Source organism: Piliocolobus tephrosceles, chromosome 21 (genome assembly GCF_002776525.5).
Source record: "Piliocolobus tephrosceles isolate RC106 chromosome 21, ASM277652v3, whole genome shotgun sequence".
Classification (NCBI taxonomy): Eukaryota; Metazoa; Chordata; class Mammalia; order Primates; family Cercopithecidae; genus Piliocolobus; species Piliocolobus tephrosceles.
The window spans coordinates 20,875,201-20,893,696 of record NC_045454.1 but is presented as its reverse complement, the minus strand read 5'-3'; the positions used below and the strand labels follow the sequence as shown (position 1 = coordinate 20,893,696).

Below are 18,496 nucleotides of genomic sequence, written 5' to 3'. Positions count from 1 at the left end.
GGCCTTTTGAGGTTTCAAGCTCAACTTCTTTTTTTTTTTTTTTTTTTGAGACGGAGTCTGGCTCTGTCACCCAGGCTGGAGTGCAGTGGCCGGATCTCAGCTCACTGCAAGCTCCTCCTCTCGGGTTTACGCCATTCTCCTGCCTCAGCCTCTGGAATAGCTGGGACTACAGGCGCCCGCCACCTCGCCTGGCTAGTTTTTTGTATTTTTTAGTAGAGACGGGGTTTCACCGTGTTAGCCAGGATGGTCTCGATCTCCTGACCTCGTGATCTGCCCGTCTCGGCGTCCCAAAGTGCTGGGATTACAGGCTTGAGCCACCGCGCCCGGCCGCAGGATTTTTACTTCTTAAAAATTAAAATTTTAGGCCACGTTTCGTGGCACATGCCTGAAATCTCAGCACTTTGGGAGGCCAAGGTGGGAGGATTTCTTGAGCCCAGGAGTTCAAGACCAGCCTACACAACAAAGTGAGACCCTGTCTCTAAATTTTTTTTTTTAATTAGTTGGCCATAGTGGTGCTATGGCCCGTAGTCCCAGCTACTTGGGAAGCTGAGACAGGACAATCACTTGATACTAGTAGTGAGTCATGATCATGCCACTGGACTCCAGTCTGGATGAACTCCAGTCTGGGTGACAGAGTAAGACCCTGTCTCAAAAAAAAAAAAAAAAAAAAAAAAATTACAGACTTTCTGTTTTTCTATTTCATCTTGAGTCAAGAGTTTTGAGAAGCTGTGCTTTTAAAGGAATGGATGAATTTCATCTAAGATGTCAAAGTTATTGGCATAAAATTGGTCATAATTATTGGCATATCGTTTTACTGCCTGTAGGATCTGCAGTGGCATCTCATTGTTATTCCTCACATGGGTAATCTGTGTTTTATTTTATTAATTATGCTTACTAGGAATTTATCAATTTTTTAAATACTTTCAAATAAACAACTTTTTGTTTTGTTCATTTTCTTAATGGTCTGCTTTCTATTTCTACTTAATTGATTTATGCCCATCTTTATTTCTTTTTTTCGACTTTGGGTTTAGCATATAGCATGTTTGTTATTCTTTTTCTAGTTTCTTTAAGCCTTTCTTCATTTTTAAAAGTTGTGGCAAAGTATACATGTAACATAAAATTTACCATCTTAACTATTTTTGAGTGTACAGCTCAGTAGCATTAAGTATATTCCCATTTTTGTACAACCAATATCCACAACTTTTTCATCCTGTAAATGTGAAACTACATCCAACAAATAATAACTACTCTTTCCCCCTGCCTCCAGCCCCTGGCAACCACCACAAGAAACCTACAGAGTCTCTCATTATAGCGTTAATAGCCAAAAAGTGGGAGACCAGTCATTATCTTTTTGTGATTGGCTTGTTAGAATAATATCCTCATGGTTCAGCCACATTGTAGCATATGTCAAAATTTCCTTCCAAGGCGGAATAATACTACATTGTATGTGTATGCCACATATATGTTTTATGCTGCTAAAGGAATACCTGAGGCTGGGTAATTTATAAAGAAAAATGGTTTATTTAGCTTATGGTTCTACAGGCTGTACAAGAAGCATAGTGCCAGCATCTGCTTCTGGTGAGGCCTCAGGAAGCTTATAAAAATGGCAGAGGGCAAAGGGAGAGCTAGCATGTCACATGGCAAGAGGGAACAAAAGGGAGAGGGAGGAGGTGCCAGGCTCTTTTAAACAACTAGCTATAGGGTGAACTCATATCCATGGGGAGGACACCAAGCCATTCATGAGATCCACCCCTATAATCCAACACCTCCCACTAGGCGCCACCTCCAACATTGGGGGTCACATGTCCACATGAGATTTTGAGGGAACAAATATTCAAATCATATTATCACATTTTGTTTATCCACTCATCCACTGATGGACATGTGGGTTGTACCTATTTCTTGGCTATTGTGAATAATGCTGCTATGAATTTCTTTTTTTAATTTAAGTACTTAACATTCCTCTCAACACTGCTTTAGCTGTATCCTTCCAATTTTGACATGCTGTCAAATTTCATAGTTCAAAATATTTTCCCCTTATTTATTCAATGATCTGCAGATTTAGAAGTGTGTTATTTAATTTCCATGTAATTGAGGGATTGAGGGATTGTATAGGTTTCTTTTTTTTTTTTTTTTCTTGAGACAGAGTCTCGCTCTGTTGCCCAGGCTGGAGTGCAGTGGCACAATCTTGGCTTACTGCAAGCTCCGCCTCCCGGGTTCACGCCATTCTCCTGCCTCAGCCTCCCAAGTAGCTGGGACTACAGGCGCCTGCCACCACGCCCGGCTAATTTTTTGTATTATTTCAGTAGAGACGGGGTTTCACCGTGTTAGCCAGGATGGTCTTGATCTCCTGACCTCATCATCCGCCCACCTCAGCCTCCCAAAGTGCTGGGATTACAGGTGTGAGCCACCGCACCCGGCCAGTATAGGTTTCTTATTACTGGTTTCTAACGCACATTCCCTGTAACGTGGCAATCTTTTGAAGTTTATTGTGACTTATGGTCCAGCCTATGGTCTATCGTGGGGATTGTTCATGTACATGAAAAGAATGTACAATTTTTCAATTGTGGGTATAGTGTTCTGTAAACCAACAATTAGGTCATGTTGACTGGTTTGGTTCTCATCTTCTGTACAGTTGTCCCTTGCTATCCACAGGAGACTGGTTCCAGGACACCTTGTGGATACCAAAACCTGCAGATGCTCAAATTTGTTACATAAAATGGTGTACAATTTGCATATAACCTATGCACATCCTTCTGTATACTTTAAACCATCTCTAGATTTTTTATAATACCTAATACAATGTAAATGCTATATAAATGTTATACTGTATTTTAAAATTTGTATTTTTACTGTCTTTTTTTTCTGAGTATTTGTGCATTGCCATTGGTTGAATGTGCATATATGAAGAGCTGATTATATATATTACTAAGTTTCTTGCCTACAAATGCTATCAATTACTGAGATATAATTGTGGATTTTCAATTATGCTTGTGGATCTGTTTATTTCTTTTGTTCTGTTAGTTTTTGCTTCATGAAATTTAACACTCTCATTATGGTTCATACCAGTGTACATATTCCTGATGAACACATACAGCCATGTGCCAGGTAACAATATTTGAGTCAATGATGGATACATACAATGGTGGTCCCATAAATTACAGTGGAGCTGAAAAATTCCTATCACTTGTGGACGTTGTCGTGCAACATATCACTCAGGTGTTTGTGGTGAGGCTGGTGTAAATAAACCTACTGTGCTTCCAGTTGTATAAAAGTATAGTACATGCAATTATGTATAGTATGTAATAGGTGATAATAATAAATGATTACGTTACTAGTCTATGTATTTATTGTACTATTAGTATTATTATTTTAGACTGTACTCCATCCTTCTACTTATTTTTTTTAAAAAAAAAGGTAACTGTAAAACAGCTTCAGGTGGCCGAGCGTGGTGGCTCACACCTGTAATCCCAGCACTTTGGGAGGCAGAGGCTGGTGGATCATGAGGTCAGGAGATTCAGACCATCCTGGCTAACACGGTAAAACCCTGTCTCTACTAAAAATACAAAAAATTAGTCGGGTGTGGTGGGCGCCTGTAGTCCCAGCTACTTGGGAGGTTGAGGCAGGAGAATGCTGTGAACCTGGGAGGCGGAGGTGAGACTGTGCCACTGCACCCCAGCCTTGGCAACAGAGCTAGACTCTGTCTCAAACAAACAAAAAACCTGCCTCAGGCAAATCCTTCAGGAGGTATCCAGAAGAAGGCATTGTTTTCATAGGAGATGACAGCTCCATGCATATTATTAACCCTGAAGACCGACATTTCAGTGGGACAAGATGTGGAGGTAAAAGACAGTGATACTGATACTCTGGACCCTGTGTAGGCCCAGGCTAAAGTGTGTGTGCCTTTGTTTTTAACAAGAAAGTTTAAAAAGTAACAAACATTTTTAAAATAAAAAATTTTTTAAATAGAAAAAAGCCTATAGAGTAAGGACATAAATATTTTTGTGTTCCTATATAATGTGTCTGTGTTTTAAGTGAAGTGTTATTACAATTCAGAAAGATAAAAAATAGTAAGTTTATAATGTAAAAATATCACAGGAAGCTAAGGTTAATTTATTATTGAAGAAAACTTTAAAAAATAAATTTAGTGAAGCCTAAGTGTACTGCTTGTCAAATCTACAGTAGTATACAGTAATGTCCTAGTCCTTAGCATACTCACACAACTCATTCAGTGACGCACCCAGAGCTTCAGTCCTGCAAGCTCCATTCATGGCAAATATCTTGTACAGGTGTGCCATTTTTTAATAATTTATGCAGTACTTTTACTGTACCTTTTCTATGTTTAGATACACAAATACCACTGTGTTATAAATGCCTACAGCATTCAATACAGTAATATGCTATACAGGTTTGTAGCCTAGGAGCAATACGCTATACCATATAACCTAGGTATGTAGTAGGCTACCCCATTTCTGTTTGTGTTAGTGTACTCTTCGATGCTTGCATGATGCAATCACCTAATGACACATTTCTCAGAACGTATCCCTGTAGTTAAGTGACAAATATATGCAAATTCCTAATGACCTGCTCTTTTATGATTGTTACCTATCTCCTGCAATATACATTGTTTTGAGGGCTATTATCTGATATTACTATAGCCATGCCAACTTTCTTATACTAATGTATATCTTTTTCTTGACCGATTTTAAGTAGCTTTCTCAGCTTAGAATTTCTTTTTTTTTTTTTTTTGAGACCGAGTCTCGCGAGTCTCACTCTGTCTCCCAGGCTGGAGTGCAATGGCGCAATCTCAGCTCACTGCAACCTCCGCCTCCTGGGTTCAAGCAATTCTTTGCCTCAGCCTCCTGAGTAGCTGGGATTACAGGCGCCCACCACCATGCCCGGCTAATTTTTAGTAGACAGAGGATTTTGCTGTGTTGGTCAGGCTGGTCTCGAACTCCTGACCTTAGGGGATCCACCCGCCTTGGCCTCCCAAAGTGTTGGGATTACAGGCGTGAGCCACTGTGTCCAGCCGCAAATACCCAACCAACTTAATACTACATGTGACTGGGTGCGGTGGCTCACGCCTATAATCCCATCACTTTGGGAGGCCATGGCTGGCAGATCACTTGAAGTCAGGAGTTTGAGACCAGCCTGGCCAAATGGTGAAACCATCTCTACTAAAAATACAAAAATCAGCCAGGTGTGGTGGCACGCTTGCCAGTAATCCCAGATACTACGGAGGCTGAGGCAGGAGAATCGCTTGAACCCAGGAGGCAGAGGTTGCAGTGAGCCGAGATTGCACCACTGTACTCCAGCCTGAATGACAGGGCAAGACTTCATCTCAAAAAAACAAAAAAACAAACAAACAAACAAAATCTCCCCCAGCCAGGCATGGTGGCTCATGCCTGTAATCCCAGCACTTTGGGAGACTGAGGCAGGGGGATCACAAGGTCAAGAGATCAAGACCATCCTGTCCAACATGGTGAAACCTTGTCTATACTAAAAATACAAAAAATTAGCTGGGTGTGGTGGTGCACACCTATAGTCCCAGCTACTTGGGAGGCTGAGGCAGGATGATCACTTGAACCTGGGATGGTGAGGTTGCACTGAGCTGAGATCGCGCCAGTGCACTCCAGCCTGGGCAACAGAGTGAGACTCTGTCTCAAAAAAAAAAAAAAAAAAAAAAAAAACTCCCCCACACCCTTTATTCTTGCTCCTCACTTTAACGACAGAAAAAAAAAGTGGATTGAGTTCTTCATTTTATAAAAAATCTAAGGGAGGAATGAACAAGAGAAAAAGAGTGGGTGGTACTGAAATTAGCGTCCAAAGGCTTAGAATACCATTTATTTTTCCACCAAGACTGAAGGCCTACTCTATTCCTAGGTTCCTGTCACCACGGATCTGTTTCTCTTGTCCTCTCTCTTCTCCAGTGTTTTCCTGAACATAAAGAGTAGACTTTGGCTGAGCGTGGTGACTCATGCCTGTAATCCTAAGCACTTTGTGAGCCCAAGGCAGGAGGATCACTTGAGCCCAGGAGTTTGAGACCAAACTAAGGAACAGAAAATTTTTTTTTAAATAGCTGCATGTGGTTGCATGTGCCTGTAGTCCCAGCTACTCAGGAGGCTGAGTGGGAGGATCGCTTGGGCCCAGGAGTTTGAGACTCCAGTGAGCCATGACCATGCCACTGCATTCCAGCCTGGGTGACTCCATCTCATAAAAAAAAGAGAGTACACTCTTCTATCTGATCTTTCAATCAGACTACTCCCATGCCTCTGGTGGGATGGGAGTAGAATGGAGCTGTATAAATGGGACAAGGCCCCCTGGGATATGACTAGAAGGGAAAGAGTGGTGCAACATGACCAGAAGGGGCAAGGAGAACAATGTAACATGGGAGGACCTCCCTCTTCCCATATGCTGTTAATAATAATGTGATCTACCCATTCTACTTAGATACGAAGTAGGGCCGGGCGTAGTGGTTCACACCTGTAATCCTAGCACTTTGGGAGGCTAAGGAGGGCGGGTTGCTTGAGCTCAGGAGTTTTGAGACCAGCCCGGGCAAGGTGGCGAAACCCTGTCTCCACCTAAAATACAAAATTCAAAAATTAGCCGGGTATGGTGGTGGGTGCTTGTGGTCCCAGCTACTCAGGAGACTGCAATGGGAGAATCACTTGAGCCTGAGAGGTTGAGGCTGCAGTGAGCCAAGACTGCACCACTGCCCCCCTCCTCAGTGACAGAGAGACCTTGTTTCAAAAAAAAATTAAAAAGAAAAGAAAAAGAATCACTCACTAGTAAACTGAGATTTGTGGACATGATGAGGTTTTCCCTTGTATGGGCTCTCCTGAGTACTCACTATCTAGACATCAAATCACCATCTGTATAAAAAAGGTTTGTGAAAGTAATATAATTCAAGGGAATATGTTTCTGTTTATGGGAATGAAAGGAGTGCTGAGTGATATATCCAATTATTATTATTATCATTTTTGAGACGGAGTCTTGCTTTGTCACCCAGGCTGGAGTGCAATGGCGCGATCTTGGCTTACTGCAACCTCCGCCTCCCAGGTTCAAGCAATTCTCCTGCCTCAGCCTCCTGAGTAGCTAGGACTACAGGTGCATGCCACCACGCCCGGCTAATTTTTGTATTTTTAGTAGAGACAGGGTTTCACTGCGTTGGCCAGGCTGGTCTCAAACTCCTGACCTCATTATCTCTCCACCTCAGCCTCCCAAAGTATTGGGATTACAGGCGTGAGCCACCGCGCCTGGCTGAAATACCCAATTGTTAAGTTAACAGTAGTTACAGTTAGAAGGGAAACTTGGAGAAGGCAACATGGTTATCTGACTGGAATAAAAGAAAATGGGGCATCCTGAAGGGGTGGCCTGCCCCTCCACACCTGTGGGCGTTTCTCATCAGGTGGAATGAGACTGAGAAAAGAAATAAGACACAGAGACTAAGTATAGAGAAAGAAAAGTGGGCCCAGGGGACTGGCGCTCAGCATACAGAAGACCCATGCCCCAAGCCGGCACTGGTCTCTGAGTTCCCTCAGTATTTATTGATCATTCTCTACCATCTCAGAGAGGGGGATGTGGCAGGACAATAGGGTAATAGTGGGGAGAAGGTCAGCCAGGAAAACATGTTAACAAAGGTCTCTGTGTCATAAGTAAGTTTAAGAAAAGGTGCTGTGCTTTGATGTGCCCATACACAAATATCTTGGTGCAATAAAGAGCAGTATTGCCGCTAGCATGTCTCACCTCCAGCCCTAAGGCGGTTTTCTCCTGTCTCAGTAAATAGAACGTACAATCGGGTTTTACACCTAGACATTGTATTCCCAGGGAGGAGCAGGAGACAGATGCCTTCCTCTTATCTCAACTGCAAAGAGGCCTTCCTCTTTTACTAATCCTCCTCAGCACAGACCCTTTAAGGGTGTCAGGCTGGGGGACGGTCAGGTCTTCCCCTTCCCAGGAGGCCATATCTCAGGCTATCACATGGGGAGAAACCTTGGACAATACCTGGCTTTCCTAGGCAGAGGTCCCTGGGGCCTTCAGCAGTGTATTGTGTCCCTGGGTACTTGAGATTAGAGAATGGCCATGACTTCTAACAAGCATACTGCCTTCAAGCACTTTTTTAACAAAGCACATCCTGCACAGCCCTAAATCCATTAAACCTTGAGTCAGCACAGCACGTGTTTCTGCAAGCACAGGATTGGGGCTAGGGTTACAGATTAACAGCATCTCAAGGCAGAAGAATTTCTCTTAGTACAGAACAAAATAGTCTCTTATGTCTACTACTTTCTACATAGACATAGTAACAGTCTGATCTCTCTTTTCCCCACAGAATCCTATCTCATGGAAGTTTCATGGTAGGCAAATGCTCAGATATCCTGGGGGAAAGACTATTTCAGAAAGGAGAGAAGAAACATTCTCAGCCATAGCTTTTATAATTTGCAGAAAAGGACCCTTGCTGTTTTGGATTCTTTTTTAAAAAATGTAAACACAGAGAGAAGGGAGGCAAAAGAAGCCACATGAGGCTGGGTGCGGTGGCTCACGCCTGTAATCCCAGCACTTTGGAGTCTGAGGTGGGCGGATCAAGAGGTCAGCAGTTGGAGACCAGCCTGGCCAACATGGTGAAACCCTGTCTCTACTAAAAATACAAAAATTAGGTGTGGTGGCGAGCGCCTGTAATCCCAGCTGCTTGGGAGGCTGAGGCAGGATAATCGCTTGAACCCGGGAGGCGGAGGTTGCAGTTAGCAGAGACGACACCATTGCCCTCCCACCTGGGTGACAGAGTGAGACTCCGTCTCAAAAAAAGAAAAGAAAAACAAAAAAAAAATGTGAAACCTCTTACTTTAGAGTTTCTACAACTTGGTTAAACCTGCCTAGTTAACTAATAAACATTTACTATTAAAAATCAATCATTATGCTAGATAGTAACTATTTAGTAATACAGGTTGGGGAAGTAGAGAAGAAAGTAATTACACTGTAGGCTCCAGACAGTTTAAAGAAATTTTTCTTTTAAATGAAGTTTGAAATTTGATTTTCACAGTAAACATTTTAATCAGAAAATGACTATTTTAATTACTACAAGGCTGACCTTGTGATTTTTAGTATTTCAAGTACTTTTACTTGGCTTAGAGTGATTTAGGAGGGCATTAAATCACTCCCAATTTCATCCAGGGGCAAGCAGGGGGTGGGGAGTGGGGGGTGTGTGGGAAGGAACCTCAAATCTATATAACTGTTGAAAGTGGTAGGGATGAAAGTATTTTTCTTCTGTGCTACATATGGAGTCCTCCTCATTTCAACATATTGGATTTAGTTTGTATAATGTTTCCAGTTATTGCAACCCTGTCATCTAGAAATTATAATTTTACCTCTTAGTTTCCAATGCTTATGCTATTTTACTTATTAGAAACTATCATAATTCTGCAAGCAAAATGACATACACCACACACACAGAGTTCTTCAGTCATTAACATCACTTACATAGTGATCCATTTTCAGTTATCATGGAATGTACACACAAAACCATGATAAACAACAATTAGTACAGACACATTGTTTCCTGTGATCTCACCTACTCCACAAAGCCACAATCCTATGGACCCTAGGTGACATTCACAACATAGCAAAGCAAACTCAGAAACTACTTATTCCAGTTACACAATCTCACACACAAATCACAACTAATTATTCTAAAAGGCTTATCAGCTTCTTGGAAAGTTAAATGTAAGCTTACCAATTACCCAGCAACTTTTCTTCTAAATATCTGCCCAGGAGAAATGGAAAAGTGCCAGCTTTATTCATAATGTATAAAACCTGCCAAATGTTCAACAACAGAAAAATGACTACACAAATTGTGGTCTATTTGCACAATGTAGTGCTGTTCAGAAAAAGAAAACTGAACTACACATGAAATCTCGCAGACATTAGGGTAAACTAAAGGAGAAATATAGAATTCCGGAACTGACAGTTACAGTGACACAAATCAGAACTATGGCTGTCTCTGCTTTGAAACTGACTGCAAAGGACACCAGCAAACTTTCCGGTGCTGCTAGTGTTGTAAACCAAAAATAAAAACCTAAGCACCCCCAGACCATCTGAATGGACTCCTCCTCTTGGCCAGGGCATTCCTAACGTGAAAAACTACTAGTAAAGTCATGATAGAAAGGCGGGGGGCGGGCTGGTCGGACATGCCTCATTATACCCTCCTCCATTTTGGAATTACTGATAAAAAAAGACCCCAAGTCTGAAAAGAAACATTTACACTCTTTTCTGTGTGAAGCCTGCTACCTGCCATCCTAAGTCTTACGTCGATAACTCTCAACCCATTATCAATCAAATAATCTTTGAATCTATCTATGACCTGGAAGGCCACCCACCTTCCAGTTGTCCCGCCTTTTCGGAGGGAATCAATATACATTTTACATGTATTTTATTGGTGTCTCATGTTGCCCTAAAAGGTATAAAACCACATAAATCCCGACCACCCTGGGCACAGATTCTCAAGATGTTCTGAGGGCTGTGCCACCGGCCATTGGTCACTCATATTTAGCTCAAAATAAGTCTCTTCAAATACTTTAGAGTTTTGAGTCTTTTCGTCAACAGTGTAAAACACGCACTAGGGCGGACACACACACACTGAGCCTCCGCTACCTGCCAGATTCCATTCCGAGGCTTTCTCATGGTGCAAAACGGACAAAAACTCCAAGTCACCCTCCGGTTCACGACCACGGATCACATCCTGAGGCCCCCACATTTAGAAGCCACAGTAGAGCCCGACTCAGGCTCCGAGTTCTCCGTTCGACCCTCCCCAGCCTAAAGCCGGTACCCGTGCTTCAGGGCCTTCCCAGCCCGGCCCTCCAGTTCCTTCTTCGGCCTCCCTTAGCTTGGGGTCCGGGTTTTCTCCTCGGCTGTACAGCCGGTCCGCGACTCCCTTCACCCTCCGCAGCCCGGGCTTCCGGTTCTTTCCAGAGGTGAGACAGGGGCCACCTAGACTTCCGCAGCCCCCCACCTCCCTCACAGTCACCCTCGCCCCAACTTCCTGTTCCTCATTCTGCCCTCCCAGCCTGGGTTCCCGGTTACTGCCTCAACCTCACCTTGCCGTCGGGGACCACCAGCCGCCTCTTCCGCGCCGGGAGGACGCGCAGCTGCAGCCTCCGCCGAGGGCAAGGGTCTACGCACCCGGAAACCCCAGAAGTCTGTGGCCTGGTGTGGCCCCTGCGGCCAACAGGCTCGGCTTGAGCTTCAGGGAGCTTTCGTTGTTGGACTACGTTTCCCACAGGCCCCAGGGCTGCGGATGAACTTTGACCTTTGCATCTCTTTCCGGTGTTTTGGTTATTGAGTTAAGCCTGACTCGGGCCAGACTGCGGGAGGAGCTTGCGGTGAAGTGTCGCCGCGCTGCCAGGCGAGGTCAGTCCACGTGGAGCCGGGAGCCTCAGGCCTCTGTACGCGGAAGCTGCGGGCGATGGTTGCTGGTGCTGTTGCTTGTTATGGCGTCATTGTGGTGTGTGTATGTATGTGTGTGTGTGTGACGAGACCCTAGTGTGTGCCGTGGGTGCTCTTTGATCGGGCTCATAGGACGGTGAGTAGGGGCGGGGCCTATCGTGTGACCCTGGTCTATGGTAACGTGATCGTGTGACAGCACTGTTGTGACTGACCAACTTTAAGTATGAACGGGGTAGAGGCTTTTTTTTTTTCCTTGAGCCTGTAGGACTTTGTTTTGGGTAAAGCGTCATTTTTCCGACTCTGGGATGTTTGTGATGTAATCTCTTCGTGAGGTCTTACACACACACACATACGCATATAGATAGATAGATAGATTAGACAGATATGTAGAAGATAGATAGATGATTGATAGATAGATAGATACGATAGATAAATGAAGTTTCCTGGGAAAGGGGAAGGCATAGGTGTAGTATTCATTCCTGGGATAACTCCTCTGCATGAATTTAGAGGCCATTTATACATTAAAGAACTACAGTATGTCCTGAGCTGTGTCCCCTGGAAACTGCTGTGAACTTAAAGAGTACACCTCTAGGCCTTGGTTGTACCTTTTTCTCGGATACAGGGCGGAGTCGACAATATTCTAGTTTCCCTCTTCGATCTGGGTGTGTTTGTTGTGTGTGATGGGCTTTTCTGGTGGTGAACAGTGTGTTCTTATTTAACCAGTCCAGGATGTCATGAGTCCTTTCTCCCTCTTGGTTTGGTTATGTAGTTCTGCAAGTGAAGGCGCCCTGAAGTGGAAGACAGCATTGGTACTAATGGCCAGCTCAAGGTTAGTTTATTTTTTTGTTCATTTACCTGTCCCTTGGCCTTCCCTTCCCATTTAACAACAAGACCGTAGAGATGGGTCCCCTTGTCTTCCAGTGACTTTCCAAATGCCCATTTCCTTTTCATTGAATATTCACATACCGATTATGTGAATTGAAATCATTCAATTCCCCCATGTGCTTCTTTTTTTCCAAAGGATTCTTATGGTATAGAAATACAACTCCGGGAGGAGAAGTTAAAACATTTTTTTAGAATGTAATTTGTTAACGAGGAGATGAGTGATTAAGTAGAATAGCACACTAGATACCTTTGATCTTATTTATAGACTTGATTTGCAAACAAAGCAAGATAGGAAATGGTAGGTATTAATCAGTAAGTGACAAAGTTGGCTTTGGAGACATCTAGGAGTGGGAATGTGATAGGAGTTTTGTGCAGAGAAGGCTATGTCAACAAGGGCAGGGAGTTTTTCCAGAACATTCATGAGGGGATTTAAGTGGTGACAACCAAATCTTGTTTGAGATTTGGCAGTGTGACTGATTCAGACAACATATTGCTGTAGATGGTGAGAGGCAGCCTGATACAGTGGTGTTTGAGTCTAAAGCAGCACCGTCTAATACTAATATAATATAAAGCCACTTAGGTAATTTAAAAATTTCCATTAGACAGTTTTTTTTTTTTGAGACAGAATTTCACTCTTGTTGCCCAGGCTGGAGTACAATGGTACGATCTCAGCTCACTGCAACCTCTGCCTCCCAGGTTCAAGTGATTCTCCTGCCTCAGCCTCCCAAGTAGCTGGGATTACAGGTGCTCGCCACCATGCCTGGCTAATTTTTGTATTTTTAGTAGAGACGGGGTTTCATCATGTTGGCCAGGCTGGTCTCAAACTCCTGACCTCAGGTGAACCACCTCAGCCTCCCAAAGTGTTAGGATTACAGGCGTGAGCCACTGTGCCCAGCTTTAAACACATTTTAAAAAGGAAAAGAAACAGTTGAAGTTAATTTTGGCAATGTATTTTATTTAAACCAATATATCCAAAATATTATTTCAACATATAATGATATGAATACACTGAAGTACTTTACACTCATATCTTTATACCAAGTTTTCAAAATCTGGTGTATGTTTTATTGTTATTGCATGTGTCAATTTGGATGCTAAATTTTCAGTGTTTAAGGTGAATTATAGTCCTACCAACACAATAAAGTTGCATTTAGTAGAAAAACATTTATGTTGCTTTTGTATTTAAATTTAAATTAATTAAAATTAAATGTAATCCTGTGTTAATTAGCTTAGGAAAGGAGAAAAAAATTTAAAATTCAGTTATATGTTCACACTACATTTCAAAGGGATTTTAATAGTTACTCATTTTTCCAGTTTACGGTTTCTTGGTATACAATGTAGACAATAATTATATCAGTGCTTTAGGGTCTTTGTGAAGCCTGGATACATTAATATTATGGACATAACCCTAGAGGATTTAATAAAGGCATGGCACTTTAAATCCTTATCTGCAAGGGAAGAAAAAAGCTGGTTTGTGAAGATTCTTAGTATTCCCCATACATTTTCTGTAAATCAAGAACAATGAAAATATAAAGTTAACTTTGATGGGCACTTGAAATGAATTTTTTAAAAGCCAGATTTGCAAATGTTCTATTAACTTAAGGCAATTTGACTCTTAGGTTCGATGATTTGCTAGAAGGACTCACAGAACTTAGAAAAGCTGTTATGCTCATGGTTATTGCTCATTACAATGAAAAGGTGCACATTAAAATCAGCAAAGGGAAAAGTTGCACAGGGCAAAGATTGGGAGAAACCAGATGCAGCCTTCCAGTGCAGTTGCACAGGCAGCACCTGATTCTCCCAGCAACAATGTGCAAACACAGATGTAAAGCATGGCCAACCAAGGAAGTTCTCCTAAGCCTTGGTTTCCAGGGTTTTTTTTTGTTTTTTGTTTTCTTTTTTTTTTCTTTTTTTTTTTTTTTTTTTTGAGACGGAGTCTCGCTCTGTCCCCCAGGCCGGAGTGCAGTGGCCGGATCTCAGCTCACTGCAAGCTCCGCCTCCCAGGTTCACGCTATTCTCCTGCCTCAGCCTCCAGAGTAGCTGGGACTACAGGCGCCTGCTACCTCGCCCGGCTAGTTTTTGTGTATTTTTTAGTAGAGACGGGGTTTCACCATGTTAGCCAGGATGGTCTCGATCTCCTGACCTCGTGATCCGCCCGTCTCGGCCTCCCAAAGTGCTGGGATTACAGGCTTGAGCCACCGCGCCTGGCCGTTTTGCTTTGTTTTTTTGTGGTCTTTTGGGTTTTTTTTTTTTTTTTTTTTTTTCCTGAGATAGGGTCTCGCTCTCCCGCCCAGGCTGAAATGCAGTAGTGTGGTCACACCTCACCGCAGCGTCTACTTCCCGGCCTCAAGGGATCCTCCCACCTCAGTCTCCCGAGTAGCTGGGACTACAGGCACACACCAGGACACCTGGCTAATTTTTGCGTTGTTTGTATAGATGGAGTTTTGCCATGTTGCCCAAGCTGCTCTTGAACTTTTGGGCTGAAGTGATCCCCCTGCCTCTGCCTCCCAAAGTGTTGGAATTACAGGTGTAAGCCACTGCCCTGGCCTGTGTCTGGGGTTTTTGTTGAGGATCAGTCATGTGGGCATGAAGGTTCTATGCACTGACCTTAGCTACTTAGTCAAGCCTATCCAGAAGTCAGATTGGTACAGGTATTTATCATAAACCACATTGTTACAAAAGCTATCTGGCATGGGTAAGACCTCAGATATACATAGTCTCTCTTATCAGGCAGGATACTCTTAACTGTTCAGAGATTATCTCCCAGGAGCTGGTCAAGGACTATTCTTTGGAATGTGCAGGGTTGAGCACTCTAAACCAATTCTTCTTCTTTTTTTTTTTTTTTTTTTTTTTTTTTGCAACAGAGTCTTGCCCTGTCACCCAGGCTGGAGTGCAGTTGTGTGATCTCGGCTCACTGCAACTCTGCCTGCCAGGCTCAAGCAATTCTCATGCCTCAGCCTCCCGAGATGCTGGGACTACAGCTGTGTACCACCACACCCAGCAATTTTTTTTTTTTTTCGGTAGAGACAGGTTTTCACTATGTTGGCCAGGCTAGTCTGGAACTCCTGGCCTCATGTTATCTGCCTGCCTCAGCCTCCCTAAGTGCTGGGATTATGGGCATAAGCCACCGTACCCAGCCAGTTTTTTAAAAAATAATTTATTTCTCTTTGTTGGTAGGTCATTTTCCTGATTTCCTTTTTAGTTCTTTTTCAGTTTTCCTTTAGCTCTATAAGCATATTTAAGACAGCTTTTACAAAGTCTTTTTCTAGTTACTCCAGTGCTTTTGTTTCTTCAAGGGTAATTTATTTTGCTCCTTTGATGGGGCCCTGTTTTCCTGTGTCTTTGTATGCCTTGCAGTCTTTTGTTGAAAATTGGGCATTTGGGCCGGGTGCAGTGCCTCAAGCCTGTAATCCCAGCACTTTGGGAGGCCGAGATGGGCGGATCACGAGGTCAGGAGATCGAGACCATCCTGGCTAACACGTTGAAACCCTCTCTCTACTAAAAAAAATACAAAAAACTAGCCAGGTGATGTGGCAGGCACCTGTAGTCCCTGCTACTTGGGAGGCTGAGGCAGGAGAATGGCGTAAGCCCGGGAGGCGGAGCTTGCAGTGAGCTGAGATCCGGCCACTGCACTCTAGCCTTTGCGACAGACACAGACTCTGTCTCAAAAAAAAAAAAAATTGCTGGGCATTTGAAGAGACTGCTACTTCTCCTAATTTTTGCAGACCGTTGGAGAAGATCTTCACTAATTAGGGCCTTGGGATCATCTCAGGGTGAAAGTCTAAAGTCTTATGTTTTTCCGGGGTCTGTAGCGTGCCTGTGCTTGCACCTGTGTATGTGCTTTTACCAGTTTCCCCAATATGCATAACTGCTTTCAAATGCCTTAATTTCCATAGGGTCTCATCCTTGCTTTTTAGGCCCTTAATGTTACATTATATTTTTCCACCGGTAATCGTTTGCTCCAAGTATCCACAGGTGTCCAGGCAATTAAAATAGCATTGAGTTTTGCATATTGATCTTATATCCTGCAGTGCTGCTGCACTTATTTCTAGTTTTAATAGTGTTTTAGCTTTGATGCACCACAGTACCCACTGTCCTTTGTGGCTTTTACCTGCCTGAGATCTGAGCTGTGCAGCTTTTTACATGTCAAAACTCAAAAGTCAGAGTGGCTCACGCCTGTAATCCCAGCACTTTGGGAGGCCGAGGCAGACAGATCACTTGAGGTCAGGAGTTCGAGCCCAGCCTGGCCAACATAGTGAAACCCCGTCTCTATTAAAAATACAAAAATGTGCCAGATATGGTGGCAGGTGCCTATAATCCCAGCTGCACAGGAGGCTGAGGCAGGAGAATTGCTTGAATCCAGGAGGAGGAGGTTGCAGTGAGCCGAGATTACGCCACTGCACTCCAGCCAGGATGACAGAGCGAGACTCCGTCTCAAAAAAAAATCAGACAAAACAGAAACCAGTACCTCAGTACCTCAAGGAGCCCGCAGACAGATTGGCATGTTCCAAATAAGCTCTGCTTTGTTCCTTCTGGCCTGAAGTGGGGAAATGGGAACTGGGCTGCTTCTTCCAGGCTGCACTAGAGATGGAATAAGGGCACCAGTAACATAATCAACAAAGTCACTACCATTTTGAAGTGGCTTTCTCTTGACTGGGCATTTGTTTGATAGTTAAAGTCTTTGAGTGATTTCCAGACCCTTACAAAGATATTTTAGCTAGTCTCTAGTTGTTTTTTAAATGTTTCAATAGAACATAGGGAATTGAAGCTTCTTCAACTGCCATCTTGCTGATGTTATTCTCATGGTTCTGTTATTATTTTCCTGATGTCTAATGATTTTGAGCATCTTTCCATGTACTTGTTGGCCATTTGCTCATCTTTTATGAAGAAATGTCTACTGAAATCTTTTGCCAGTTTTTAACTTGGGCTGTTTGTCTTTTTGTTGGGCGGAGTTGTAGGAGTTTTTATGTATTCTGGATGTTAAATGCTTATGAGATATATGATTTGCAAATATTTTCTACATTGTGCAGGCTGTCTTATCAGTTTCTTCTATAATGACTTTTTGATGCATAAAAGCTTTTAGTTTTGATAAATCCTAATTTATCAAAATTTTCTTTTTGCTGCTTGTGCTTTTGGTGTCATCATTTAAGAATCCATTGCCAAATATAGGCCAGATGCGGTGGCTCAGACTGTAATCCCAGCACTTTGGGAGGCAGAGGTGGGTGGATCACTTGAGGTCAGGAGTTTGAGACCAGCCTGGCCCGCATGGTGAAACCCCGTCTTCTACTAAAAATACAACAAATTAGCCAGGCATGGTGGCAGGTACCTGTAATCCCAGCTACTCAGGAGGCTGAGGCAGGAGAATCACTTGAACCTGGGAGGTGGAGGTTACGGTGAGCCGAGATGGCGCCACTGCACCCCAGTCTGGGTGACAGAGTGAGACTCCATCTCAAAAAAAAAAAAAGAACTCATTGCCAAATACAAGTTCATGATGACTTACCGCTACATTTCCTTTTAAGAGTTTTATAGTTTTAGCTGTTATATTTGGGTCATTGATCTGTTTTCAGTTACTTTTTTTATGTGTTGTTAAGGAATTATGCAATTTCATTCTTTTGCATGTGGATATTCAATTTTCCTGGCACCATTTGTTGAAAAGACTATTCTTTCCTCAATTTCATTAGATTGGCAAACTTGTCAAAAATCACTTGACCCTAGTTACACTGGTTTAAATTTTCACCCAGTTCTATTCCATTGATCAATATGTCTATCCATATTCAGTGCCCCACAGTCTTGATTACTGTGGTTTTATAGTCAGTTTTGAATTGGGAAATACCAGTCTTCCAGCTTTGTTTTGGCTATTCTGAATCTTTTGCAATGTCATATGAATTTTTATTTTTTTTTTCTGGAAACAGAGTCTCGCTCTGTTGCCCAGGCTGTAATGCAGTGACGTGATCTTGGCTCACTACAACAACCTCCGCCTCCTTCAAGCACTTCTCCTGCCTCAACCTCCCGAGTAGCTGGGATTACAGGTGCCTGCCACCACACCAGGCTAATTTTGGTATTTTTAGTAGAGATGGAATTTTACCATATTGGCCAGGCTGGTCTCGAACTCCTGACCTCAGGTGATGTATCTGTCTTGGCCTCCCAAAGTGCTGGGATTACAGGCATGAGCCAC

The 18,496-nt window shown here is 43.1% G+C and overlaps 1 protein-coding gene and 1 long non-coding RNA gene across 6 annotated transcripts in view; one reads left to right on the top strand and one right to left on the bottom strand.

The window, feature by feature from the left end:
• The window catches only part of LOC111528935, a 16,989-nt gene extending 5,711 nt beyond the window's left edge, over window positions 1-11,278 (bottom strand). Inside the window, exons 1-2 of one of the 3 annotated variants that reach the window (XR_002727210.3) lie at window positions 10,645-11,029; window positions 9,728-9,807 (exon numbers count right to left, since the gene is read on the bottom strand). This is a non-coding gene — a long non-coding RNA (uncharacterized LOC111528935). Of the gene's footprint in view, window positions 1-9,727; window positions 9,808-10,644; window positions 11,030-11,087 lie in introns of those variants that run through there. The other 2 variants (XR_002727208.3, XR_002727209.3) reach the window with 2 other exon arrangements.
• ZNF529 (zinc finger protein 529) overlaps window positions 11,062-18,496 on the top strand; it is a 28,579-nt gene continuing 21,144 nt past the window's right edge. Inside the window, exons 1-2 of one of the 3 annotated variants that reach the window (XM_023195816.3) lie at window positions 11,062-11,400; window positions 12,206-12,265. In XM_023195816.3, coding sequence (XP_023051584.2) covers window positions 12,252-12,265 — 14 coding nt within the window. In that variant the 5' untranslated portion in view covers window positions 11,062-11,400; window positions 12,206-12,251. Of the gene's footprint in view, window positions 11,436-11,543; window positions 11,573-12,205; window positions 12,266-18,496 lie in introns of those variants that run through there. The other 2 variants (XM_023195817.3, XM_023195818.2) reach the window with 2 other exon arrangements.